This window comes from Enhydra lutris, unplaced genomic scaffold (assembly GCF_002288905.1).
Source record: "Enhydra lutris kenyoni isolate GAN:26980312 unplaced genomic scaffold, ASM228890v2 scaffoldscaffold4, whole genome shotgun sequence".
NCBI lineage: Eukaryota > Metazoa > Chordata > Mammalia > Carnivora > Mustelidae > Enhydra > Enhydra lutris.
Genome location: NW_019154088.1, coordinates 52,055,484 through 52,068,303, shown reverse-complemented (window position 1 = coordinate 52,068,303; position 12,820 = coordinate 52,055,484). Strand labels below are relative to the sequence as shown.

Sequence of the window (12,820 nt, the reverse complement as noted above, 5' to 3'; positions counted from 1 at the left end):
GCAGGTTTGGTTTCCTGAGGCCTCTCTCCTCAGGGTGTAGATAGCAGCCTTCTCACTGTGTCCTTGCATGGCCTTTTTCTCTGTGCACATGCATCTCTGTCTGATGTCTCTCTCTATTCTTAGAAGGCCACCAGTCATATTAGAGCTTTGACATATGGATTTGAGAGGGAACACAATTCAGACCTAAGAGTCTAATAACAAAACCAAGAGCTAGTACCTCAGTGACCAGGCAGGAACTGTGCTAAACATTTTTTTGTGGGCAGAATTATAACAAAAATTCCATGTCATTATAAACCATTATATAAAAGTCAGCTTTATCAAAGCATTTCCTATGTTCTTGATTAGAAATTCTGTAAGATTTCTATTGTCATCTGATTGTGAGAGCCATCTGTCTCTACCATGATGTGTTTCCCATGCTCCATTTTAAAAAAGATTTTATTTATTTCAGAGAGAGTGAGAGCAAGAGCCAGAAAAGTAGCGTGCACACAAACACGAGCAGAGGGAGGAGCAGAGGGACAAACCAACACCCTGCTGAGCGGGGAGCCCTAGGCCAGGACCCTGACCTGGGAGAAAGGCTGCTGTTTAACCCACTGAGACATGCAGGGGCCCCCCCATGCTCCATTTTGAGGGCAGTTTCATTCACCAGCGAAGTTTGATGGATTATCTTTGCGCTTGGTACAGAGCCACAAAGATGAGTAATCAAAATTCCTGCTCTCAGAGAGTATAGTCTAACAAGAAAGACATATTTTATGTGTGTCTCCGTGTACATTTTGAAATATCTTACATAGAAAGTGTCAATTTTATGTATAGAACCATCTGCACATTTAAGTTCTCAGGAGAGCGGAGGCACTGAAAATTAAAACAACAATTTCAAGAAAGAGGCACCTCTGAACATTTGGTTTTTGTAGGACCTGCTTGAGCTGCCTCAGACTGCAGCGGCACATCCCATTGTGTGTCGCTTTATTTTTTTTACGTATTTTATTTCAATTCCAGTACGGTTAACATACAGTGTTATATTAGTTTCAGACTCTATGTGGTTTTAGACTGAATTCTCTGTGAGCGGAGAAGAAACACCTGGGATTTGAAGGTGAGAAGCAATCACAGCGTAAAAGTACTACACTTGACTGGGTAAGGGTGTTTCAAATTCCCCTCGCTCTGTTCAGGAAAGAGAGGGAAAAAAATCCCTTCAAAAAGGGGGTGAGGATATCCTTCATTTCCTCCTCGTCCCACGTGTTCACTTTTTATGCTGCTAACACCCAGACCTCTGTCCTGGAGGCCACGGCAGCACTTGCAGGGACTGAAGGAAATCTCCAGATTTGCGGGCCAAGCTGGGGCTCAGCTGTGGGCGGAGTGCGGTGATTGCACCCTAGAGAGGGGCCTCTACCTTCCCGTGTCCTTGCACTCTCCCCATTCTCTTCATCTTCCTAAAGGCCTTTGGGCCTGGGCTCAGTTTTGCGGCCCCGCCCACCGGCCCCGCCCCGCCCACCGCGTGCGGCCCCGGGGCTGATAAATGGTCTGCGCTCCTGGTGCTTTCGGTCGGGCTCCGCCGTAGCTAGACTCGCTTGGGCACTTTCCGGTTCTCAGCCTTTCTAACGGTGCGGCCTCCACCCATGGAGGAGGAGCAGACGTACCTGGAGCTCTACCTGGACGAGTGTGTCGCCCAGGTGAGCGCGAAAGCCGTCGCCACTGTCCTGGGGCCAAAGCTCGTCCCTACCCGATGGCTGAGCGCGCCCACACCTGAGCGCAAGGGCTTTGCCTTCATTATCTGGCCCCGAATTCCTAGCGACCGCAGAGGTGGGCTGGTTGGTCCTCGTCTTTAAGTTGAAAAATAGAAGCTTCGAAGCTTCGAGAGGGGAAATAACTCGCCACGGGTGGAACCTGGTGTGGTGTGACTCCAGACCCATAGTTAGAAGGCCCCGTCTCCGTTATAAAGACGCAGACACGGAGAGTTCGCTTCTGTGTCTCCCGTGGGGACCACTGGTTCCAAATGTCTCTGCTCTGCTATGGCAAACGTAGGCGGACTATCCCGTGCAGCTCTGGTAAGGCGTGGCAGCCTCCCATGCCAAGAGCAGGCCTCCAAAAAAAAAAAAAAAAAAAAAAAAAAAAAGTCTCTAGGGACAGGTGGGGTGGGAGTGTCGCAAAATTTGAACTGGAGACACCTGTGGCTTCTTTCAATTCACGATTCTTAAGTTGTTTGTTTTTCCAGTTTAAAAAATCATTAGAGTCAAGTATTGTAGAGAGCAAGGAGTCCTCAAAAAGGAAAAAGTGCAGCCTTCTGTGTGGGGGATTTTTTTTTCTTTTCTTTTCTTTTCTTTTTTTTTTTTTTTAAGATTTTATTTATTTATTTGACAGATCAGAAGTAGGCAGAGAGGCAGGCAGAGAGAGAGGGAGAAGCAGGCTCCCGGCTGAGCAGAGAGCCCGATGTGGGGCTCAGTCCGTGGACCCTGAGATCGTGACCTGAGCCGAAGGCAGAGGCTTAACCCACTGAGTCCTGTGTGGGGGATTTTTAAAAAGACAGGGATTCGCACCAAAGTAGAAATAGCGAAGCCTCATTGCGTTTAATATAGCAAATCAAAGCCCACGCAGGAAAGATGAGTTGACGGTTCTGGAAAAGCAGTCTAACGAAACATCTCTGCAGATAGACAGCCAAAGATGCAGTGAATATGCTGTAATTACATCCTCTTAGGTGTTTTCCTATGGTGAACTTGAAAAGGAGGCTGTCAAGCGGCTTTTGCTATAAAACATCCCATATCTTGCTGCCACTGCCTTAGATTCCTGAGGAGGTTGGGTTTCCTTGGGTGAGCGCCACCTCCCTGCTCAAATGCTGTGATGGGAAAGAGGGGAGACAGGGATTGTTGCAAATATTGTGAACTGGCTGGTGAGACTCTTTACACCAGTATAGGAGAGGCCAGTGGAACAATGGAGAGGAATCCTGGGTGTTCCCCACCTCACTTTTCGTAAAGCTGATCTGTGGAGTGGGGTAAGTGGGGGAGAATTACATAATTCAGAATGAAATACAGCCCAAAATCTTGTCCAAAATCTTCTTTCAAGAGAATAGCTGCCTTCTTCTAGAGAAGTGTTTTCTTTGAACAATTAGTCACCCCTGCCATCTGCTGGATTTGGAGTAATAGAACAATTCAGTAGGATCTAGCCAGACATTTTATATTCGCTTGAGGTAGTTTTGTCATGAGGATCCAGCATGAGGTGTTCACAAACAACCAGTTGTCAGAAGTCAGATTTTCTAAGGGATGAGGTTATCCTAGCAGCACTCAAAATCTGGAATCTAGGTCTACAGCCTGGGCAATGCAGGTGGTAACCTATGTATCAAGGTAATCGATTTTTTTTTCCCCCAATAAGAAAGCCTGTGAATTGGACATGAAGCTGCTTTACCCAGTTGCACACCTCATTCCCTGAGTTGATGGTAATGGAGGCTGAATAGCCTTCCCCAGACTGAAAGTACAATACATTGATTTAAAACCGTTCTTGCCATTTAAATTTCAATGACCGTTTTCCTATTGTAGATTCACGAATCTAGAATATTTGCTCCTATCTCCTTTGACTAGAAGGAATAACCTTGGGTCTTCAGTGGAGTACTGATTAGCACTCAAGGCACTTGTTTCTTTATAAAATATGAATTTAAGGCTCTAAGAAATAGGCGTGCCTGGGTGGCTCAGTCGGTTAAGCGTCTGCCTTTGACTCAGGCCATGATCTTGGGGTCCTGGGATCAAGCCCCAGGTTGGGCTCCCTACTCAGTGGGAAGCCTGTTTCTTCCTCTCCCTCTGCCCACCCCACTCCCCCTCATTCTCAAATAAATAAAAGCTTTAAAAAAAAAAAAAAAGGGTGGGAAAATAACCCACTCAGAATTAATTTGGGACGCTGGGGTGGCTCAGTCAGTTGAGAGTCTGAGTTCAGCTCAGGTCATGATCCCAGGGTCCTGGGATCCAGTCCCATATCTGGCTTCTTGCTCAGCAGGAAGTCTGCTTCTCCCTCTGCCTGCCACTCCCCCTGCTTGTGCATGCTCACTCTCTCAAATAAATCTTAAAAAAAAAAAAAAAGACTCTAGAAAATACTTAACTGAAGTTCATAATCAAGGAGACAATAAGTCTGTTCAAAGTCCACACTATTTTTTAAAATTTTATTTTGTCCATTGCGGCATTTTATTTGCATATATATATATATATCCCTAGAAAAAGAATCCCAGGATTTTCCCTCCTATGTGTTTTTGTCTTGGTTCTTCATGAAGCGTGATGCCAGTTGAGGTTGTCTATACAATGGCAGGACGGGAACAGATTATTGTGCCATTTTTCTAAATCTTTGAGTTGTACATCACATCTGGGGCTGATCACACTTGTTTAACCTGCCTGGGAGGTTCACAATAATTTTCCCGGCTCTGTGATCATCAACGATTTCGAATTTGCCAATGTAACCAGGCTTCATCATCACAGACACCAGACGATGACTTTGGAGCAGGGCTTAATAAGAACCTGGCCTTATTGTTTCAGGTTTTGTTTGCTTCTCTTTTCAGTGTTGTTAATGCTTCTAAGAGCACCTGCCAGGCCATTCATTTGCATCATTCTGGTGGCTCGGAAAGGGCAGAAAGAGGACCCAGAGTTCACGCAATTTAGAGTGTAGTTGCTCAGTTGCCTTTATTACAAAATTAGAGTGGCAACTTACTATGGATCTAATGTAGGAAAAACATTTTTTGAAAAATGCTTTCTCTGCATTTTAAGATCGACTTTCCTGTTTCTATTAAGTATGCTGCAACTCTGAAATATAACTTTAGTGGTACTTTATGGAAAGAGACAAGGAATGAACATAAGCTGTCTTAGACTGCTTGCATTCTTGAACCCCCTGCTGCCTAGCAATAGTGGTATCCCTTTGGTGTGACTTGGTGTTCTGTTTCTTGCGTTTTGTTTTGGGAATGGCCTAGGATGACCTCGCTGCACCCAGGTCGCCTCTGCTCAGCCCAGTCACACCTGATGTTGTGGATATCCCTAATTCATCCCATCCAGAGACCGTGTTTAATTCACATCTTGAAGAAGTCCAAGAAACCTCTGGCCATTTCTCATGTGTGGATCTTAGCTTCCTACCAGATGAACTTACCCAAGAAAATAAAGACCAGAGTGTCGTTAGAAGCAAGCATGAAATTGAAGAAAATTGTAAAACTCAAAGTCAGCCAAGTAGGCTGTCATTACCCAGGGAACAGGACATTGGTCTGGGGTTAATAAGCAGCAGCAATGTATCGAATTCCCACTCACATCTGTACCCTGGTGATGCTGATTCAGTCCAGCCTTCTCTTGAGAAACCAAATTCCATGCCTCTGGTGTCTATAACGCCCATGACACCAATGACCCCTGTTTCAGAATGTTCTGGAATTGTGCCTCAGCTACAGTAAGTTGTTTACATGTGTATGTGTGTGTGTGTGTGTTTTAAAGATTTTATTTATTTGACAGGCAGAGATCACAAGTAGGCAGAGAGGCAGGCAGATAGAGAGAGAGGTGGAAGCAGGCTCCCTGCTGAGCAGAGAGCCCGATGTGGGGCTCGATCCCAGGACCCTCGGATCATGACCTGAGCTGAAGGCAGAGGCTTAACCCACTGAGCCACCCAGGTGCCCCTGTATGTGTGTGTTTTTAATGGGTGATGCTCCCAGGTACACATTTTAGTTTCCGAATGTAATGATGACTAATTTCAGAGTAATCGTGTAGGGAAGAGCATTTCAGGTTCAATTATTCTTTTGTCCATTCTTAATGGATTGTGGCTTTACACAGTTTGGTTATCTGTAAAATGAAGTACTAGTTCTTGATCTCCTAAGAGAGACTTAAGACTTAGTATATATATTCTCAAAGGGTTGTATTGTTTATGTTATAACACTGTAATTGCTGAGAATTATGGTTGGGATTGGATAAACAGAATATAAAGATGTAAAATTGAATTCAGTTTGCAAATTGATTTAGAATTATGTTTTCTGTTTTGAGGCCTGGTTTTGAAAAAGATTTAAAACTTGCTTTTCGTCAGCTAGTCATGACATTTTAGAAGCTATTTTTAGTGCTTCGCTTTGGAATCTTTACATTTTACTAGGGTTTATCACGTTACAGTGTATTCACATTGAGACTAATTCTCCTAGGAAGTTGCTAATATACAATCTATAAAATAAGGAAGTTAATACATTTTAATTCTTTTTTACTTGTTATGTCTTATGTAATTTCCTAAAATGACTTATTTCATCAGGAATATAGTATCCACTGTAAACCTGGCCTGTAAATTGGATCTGAAGAAAATAGCTTTGCACGCAAAAAATGCAGAGTATAACCCAAAGGTGAGATTTCTCTGTATTCCTTTCAACAATTAGCTTCTACTTAGATTTACTTCATACGATCATAGTATTGACTCATTCCTTTGTTTTTGTTTTTAAAACAGAAAAAAAAAATTGGTTAGGGCAAAGCTTTTGACAACTCAAGAGGTTAATTGCCTCATTGTCTGCTTTGAAGTTCTAAAAAATTACCTCATTCTCCATGCCGAATAAAAGCAGTGAGTGAGCAGTTCCTAAAAGTTAAGGTTTTCCCCTTGTCATTCAAAAAGATTTTTCAGTATGACCCCTTTCAGCCCATGGGAATGCTAACCTTCTTTAAAATGCCATCATAGTTCATAGTTTTTTTTCCTAAATGCTGTCCCACTTGAGAAAGATAAGTTGTTCCGAGTGTGAAGTTCAAGCTTCTACTTTCTGATCTAAGATTCAGGTATTTCTTTTCTCTCAAAGTCTAATAAAATTTACTCTATTGTGTCCTGCCAAGGCTAAGCATCCAATTTTAATGGCCTATTAACCGAAGAAGTAGATTTGTTCTTTCAGTCAACATTTAGTAATTGGCTGGTCTCTGTACCTATGAATGCAAAGACGAGTAAGGCCTTGTCCCTATTAGGGAAAAGTTCACTGTCTCGGATGGTGGAGGATTTACGGCCTTAGATGAAAAAGGTCGTATTTTTAGGCACACAGAGGACCTTGTGAGCATCAGCTATTTATGGATTAAGTCATTTTTGCTGTTGTGGGAGTATTCTTGCTGATTTCTGAATTTACATGTACTTGAATATTAGCCAAATATTTCCTTTTTCTGGAAATATTTGACCAGGATGAGCACAGAAACACAGTGATAAGCTAGGATGCTTATGGCCACAGCCATGATTGCCCACACTTTTAGGTCAGCATATTTAAGCATATTTTGTTGTCCATCATCTTCTGCTCTCCCTCATTTTGTTTTTGTATATAGGATCTATCCAAACTTGAACTTGACAGCCAGAGAAATTCTGGTTTGGCACTTAAGTTCCGTTCAGAATTTAATAAAAATGCATACCGTGTTAGAGTATTACCTTAAACACTTGGAAAACATTCACCAGATTTAATCAGCTCTGTGCAGTGCTGACTCAGGGCTCTTTCACTGTCCACATTTCACATCTGAAACTGCCAGTCCCATCTTGGTCCTGTGGACCCCCTCCAACCCATGGAAGCTGCAGTTGTGCAGAATACTCACCCTGGTTTCCTTCATAGCTTGCTGGGGGAAGATGAACACAGAAGGGGCCGCCTGGGTAGGACCAAAAGGAGCAACAAGTCCTTGGTGACATATCAGCATGGCAGGCCAGTAGCCCTGGTGCCCCTTGCTTCAGCACCTTCCAGAGGGCCTGCCCATGCTGCTGGGCGGGGCACCACACTGAGAACTGAAAATCAATGTGTCCTTCATCTTCAGCATGCCTCTCAATATATATATTCTGTTCTATAGTTTGGCTTTTTTTTTTTTTAGTACATTCTAGAGTCTTGGCAAAACTATAACATACTTTATACTCTCCCCTTCCCAAACAGTCTTTGAAAGAAAAAGGAAGTATTTCCAAGTAAAAAACCACAGCATCTAATTAGTCGTGGCTTCCAGTCTCAACTTTACCGTTGCCTGTGTAATGTGGAAAATTAAATAACCACTCCGTTTCCCTGTGCACTAAATGGTGATGATCATGGACACAGTTGAGCTCTATCCTGACCTAAAGGAGACAAGACCTGTAAAGCTCTTGGTAGCAGGCTTGAAATAGAACAGGCACTTAAATTTTAGCTTTATTGTTATTATTCTTACCTGTTTTTTTTTTTTTTAAGTACATTTTAGAATCATGATTGTTTTTGTTTACCTTAGCGCAGGGAGACCATTGTCTCACTTTCCCATCCGATCTCCGTTTATTCAAGACTCTTTTATGTCCAGTTCAGCTCTTCAGCTGGAATAGTGTTACGTCCTAGCAGAAGCTAATTGTCCTTTTGACTTCTGTGTATAGAGGTTTGCTGCTGTCATAATGAGGATCCGAGAGCCCAGAACAACCGCCCTCATATTTAGCTCCGGGAAAATGGTCTGCACCGGAGCCAAAAGGTATGCAGAACCACTCTCCAAACCTTCTCAGACAAATAATTCAGTGTATAAAACAGGGAAGGATAGAATTTATGTTCCAGAACACCTAGGAGGAGCAAAATACTTTGCCGAAGAGTTGCATGAAATTCATTTCATTGCATGAAATGCCAAATTTGGGGTTAAAAACATTCAGTTGTGTAATACCGACTCCTGTCCCATTTTGCAGTTCCCCCATTAAACCGAGGGGATGTAGGTGGACAGTTAGAACTTGATCTTAAGATGCACTTAAAAACTACAATAGTGATGAAACCTGTTACAAGCCTGGAGAAATAGTTATTGTATATTTTCCTTATTGCAGGTAATTGGATAGAACTTCTTAAAGGAGGCAAATTAGGTACTCCTTGACCATTATCTTGAGCATTAGCTCAGGAGACAACTCTGAAAAGGCTCCCTTTTCCTGGATCTCACACAGAGGATGGCCTGTGCTGATACAGAGCCTTTCACCATCAAACTGCAGTGGGAGCGCTGCTCATTCCTCTAAGTGTTAGAAGATGAGTAGTAAATTGTCCTCCTGAAAGGCTGTGTGAATTTGTCTTCACTCTACAGATATACTGAGATTCATTTCCTCCCAAGAACACTGGGTGTTAACATTTTTTTTAAAGTTTGCCAAATGGTTTGGCAAAAAAAAAAAAAAAAAAAAAAGTGTTAATTACATGTCTTTGATTTGCTAGTGAGACAAATATTGCATAAGCATGTAAAGGGCCTACCGTGTCTTTTGCCCAATCGTCTATGAGTTCTTGCTCTTTTGTCAGCTTTTTGTTTGTAAGTATTCCCACCATTTTGTACTATAAATATTACTTCCCAAATTACTGTTAGTGGTGTTTTATTATTTTTTTTATACAATTAACATTTTTGGGTGTGTACAGTCCCATTTTTCTTTAGAGTTTTGATGTTTGGCTTCATGCTTAGGAAGAAGGCATTCTGCATGCACAACATTATATAAATATTGACCTCTGTATATTTTTCTGGCAAATGATGTTGATGTTTTGATTCAATGAGAGCTTTCTCTAGGTGATGGAAATGTTTTCCATTTGTGCTCTCCAGTGTGATAACCACCAGTTACATGTGGCTGTTGAACAACTAAAGTATAGGTAATACACAAAGGAACTGTATGTTTTATTCTTTTTTTTTTTTAAGATTTTCTCTGACAGCAAGCTGGGGGAGAGGCAGAGAGAGAGAGAGAGAGAGAAAAGCAGACTCCCCACTGAGCAGGGAGTTTGATGCGGGGGCTTGATCCCAGGACCCCAGGATCATGACCTGAGCTGAAGGCAGATGTTTAACGGACTGAGCCACCCAGGCACCCTGGAACATAATTTTTTACTTAATTTAAGTTTAAATATAAATAGCTACATGAGGGGGCTCCTGGGTGAGCCTGCAGGCTGGGCTCCCTGCTCAGCAGGGAGTCTGCTTCTCCCTTTCCCTCTGCTCCTCCCATCTTGCTTGTGTTCTCTCTCTCTCAATCTACCTCTCTCTCAAATATATAAATAGAATTTTTTTAAAAAATAGCTACAAGTGGCTAGTGGCTACCATACTGGGCAGAGCTGGCCTGGAATTTTGTTTCACTATACATTTTTCTTTGCCAATGGCCAGTAAGGGACCAGATACATTTATTGAAGAATCCAAATATGGTTTTTTAGTATAGTTGACACACAATGTTACATTAGTTTCAGGTGACTCAATAAGTTTATACATTTTACTAGGTTCCCTAGGAGTGTAGCTACCATCTGTCCTCACTATTACAATGGCGTTGACTATGTTCCTGTGCCTTTTATTCCTCTGGCTTCTTCATTCCATAACTGAAAGCCTGTATCTCCCACTCCAATTCACTTACTTTGCCCAAACCCCAACCCTCCCCTCTGGCAACCATGAGTTTGTTCTCTGTATGTATAGGACTGCTTCTGCTTTTTGTTTGTGTTTTATTGTTGCTGTTGTTGTTTTAAGATTCCGTATGTGAGTGAAATCATGTGATATTTGTCTCTCTCAGTCTGACTTTTTCACTTAGCCTTATACCTTCTAGGGCCCTTCATGTTGTCTCAAACGGCACAATCTCATCCTTTTATATGGCTGCATAATATATTGTGTATATAGACCTCATTTTCCTTATCTTCTGTCAATGGACACTTAAGTTGCTTCCATATCTTGGCTTATTATAAATAATGCTGCAGTAAACATGGGGATACATTTATCTTTTCAAATTAGCGTTTTTGTTTTGAGTAAATACCCAATAGTGGAATTATTGAACTTAATGGTATTTTTGTTTTTAAATTTTTAAGGGCCCTCTATACTATTTTCCACAGCAGCTGTACCAATTTACATTCCTACCAACAGTGTACGAGGGTTCCTTTTTCTCCACATCCTTACCAACAGTTATTACTGTCTTTTTAATTTTAGCCATTCTAATAGTTATGAGGTGATATTTCATTGTGGTTTTGATTTGCATTTCCCTAATTATGAGTGATGTTGAGATCCTTTCATGTGTCTATTGGCCATTTGTATGCTTTTTTTGGAAAAATGTCTGTTCAGGCCCTAGGCCCATTTTTTAATTGGATTGTTTTTTGGTGTTGAGTTGTATCTGTTCTTTATATATTTTGGATATTAACCCCTTAACTGATATATCATTTGCAAATATCTTCTCTTATTCAATAGGTTACTTTTTGGTGTGTTGATGGTTTTCTTATTGTGCAAAAGCTTTTTATTTTGATGTAGTCCCAATGGCTTATTTTTGCTTTTGTTTCCCTTGCCTTTGGATATATATCTAGAAAAACGTTGCTGTGATTGATGTAGGAGAAATTACTGCCTATATTCACTTCTAGGATTTTTTTGTGATTTCAGGTTTTAAATTTAGGTCTTTAATCCATTTTTAGTTTATTTTTCTGAAAAGTGTTAAAAATTGGTCCAGTTTTACTTTTTTACATGTAGCTGTCCAGTTTTCCCAGCCTCATTTATTGAAGAGACTGTCCTTTCCCTGTTGTATATTCTTGTCTCCTTTGTCATAGATTAACTGGCCATATAATCATGGGTTTATTTCTGGATTCCCCATCCATTAATCTGTAGGTCTGTTTTTGTGCCTGTTTGTGTGTTTTGATTACTACAGCTTTGTGGTATATCTTGAAATCTGGTGTGGTACCTTCAGCTTTGTTTTTCTTAAGAGTGCTTTGCCTATTTGGGGACTTTTGTGGTTCCATGCAAATTTTAGTAGTAGTTTAATTTTGTGAAAAACATTATTGGTATTCTGATAAGGACAGCATTGAATCTATAGATTGCTTGGGTAATATGAACAGTTTAATAATATTCTTTCAATCCATGAGCATGTAATATTTTTTTTCACTTGTGTTGTCTTCAGTTTCTTTCATCAGTGTTTAGCAGTTTTCAGAGTACAGGTCTTTTACCTCTTTTTGATTATGTTTATTCCTATGTATTTTATTCTTTTTTGGTGCATTTATAAGTGAAACTGTTTTCTTAATTTCTCCTTTTACTACTTTTTTTTTGTGTGTGTATAGATATGCTACCAATTTCTGGGTATTTTGTGTCCTGCAACTTCACTGAATTCATTGATTACTTCTAGTAGTTGTTTGAAGTCTTTAGGATTTTCTATATATAGTATTCTGTCATCTGCACATAGTGACAGTTTAACCTCTTCTTTACCAGGATGAATACCTCTTATTTCTTGCCTGATTGTTGTGTTTAGGACTTCCAGTATTACATTGAATAAAAGTAATGACAGTGGACATCCTTGTCTTATTCCTGATCTTAGAGGAAAAGCTCTCAGTTTTTCACCATTAAGTATGTTGTTAGTTAGGTTGTTATTTGGGGTTTTTTTTTAAGATTTTATTTATTTATCTGACAGAGAGAGACAGCGAGAGAGGGAACACACGCAAGGGAGCAGCAGAGAGAGGGGGAGGCAGGCTTCCCATCGAGCAGGGAGCCCCTGTGGGTCTCGATCCCAGGACTCTGGGATCACAACCCGAGCCAAAGGCAGCCACTTAATGACTAAGACACCCAGGCTCCCCATAGTTAGGTTTTTCATATATATGGAATTTATTAGGCTGAGGTATGTTCCCACTAAAGCCAAGTTGAGAGTTTAATTACGAATGAATGCTGAATTTTGTCAAATGTTTTTGTCAGCATCTATTAAAGGGTCAAATGATTTTTTATCCTTTATTCTGTTGATGTGGTATATCATGTTGATTGATTTGTGAATATTGAATCTTTCTTGCATCGCCAGAATGAATCCTACTTGATCATGGTAAATGATCTTCTTAATGTATTGTTATATGTGGTTTGCTAATATTTTGTGGAGGATTTGTACATTTATGTTATGAGTCATTCTTGATCCATTCCCCCCCACCACCTGTTTTTACATATTAAATTCTTTACATGTATCT

The 12,820-nt window shown here is 40.9% G+C and overlaps 1 protein-coding gene across 1 annotated transcript in view; it reads left to right on the top strand.

The window, feature by feature from the left end:
• The first annotated feature begins 1,610 nt into the window (after positions 1-1,610).
• Positions 1,611-12,820, top strand: part of LOC111140634 (TATA-box binding protein like 2) — a 28,400-nt gene continuing 17,190 nt past the window's right edge. The window contains exons 1-4 of the mRNA XM_022492831.1: positions 1,611-1,664; positions 4,931-5,391; positions 6,229-6,316; positions 8,305-8,396. Of these exons, the coding sequence (XP_022348539.1) occupies positions 1,611-1,664; positions 4,931-5,391; positions 6,229-6,316; positions 8,305-8,396 (695 nt within the window). The remainder of the gene's footprint in view (positions 1,665-4,930; positions 5,392-6,228; positions 6,317-8,304; positions 8,397-12,820) is intronic.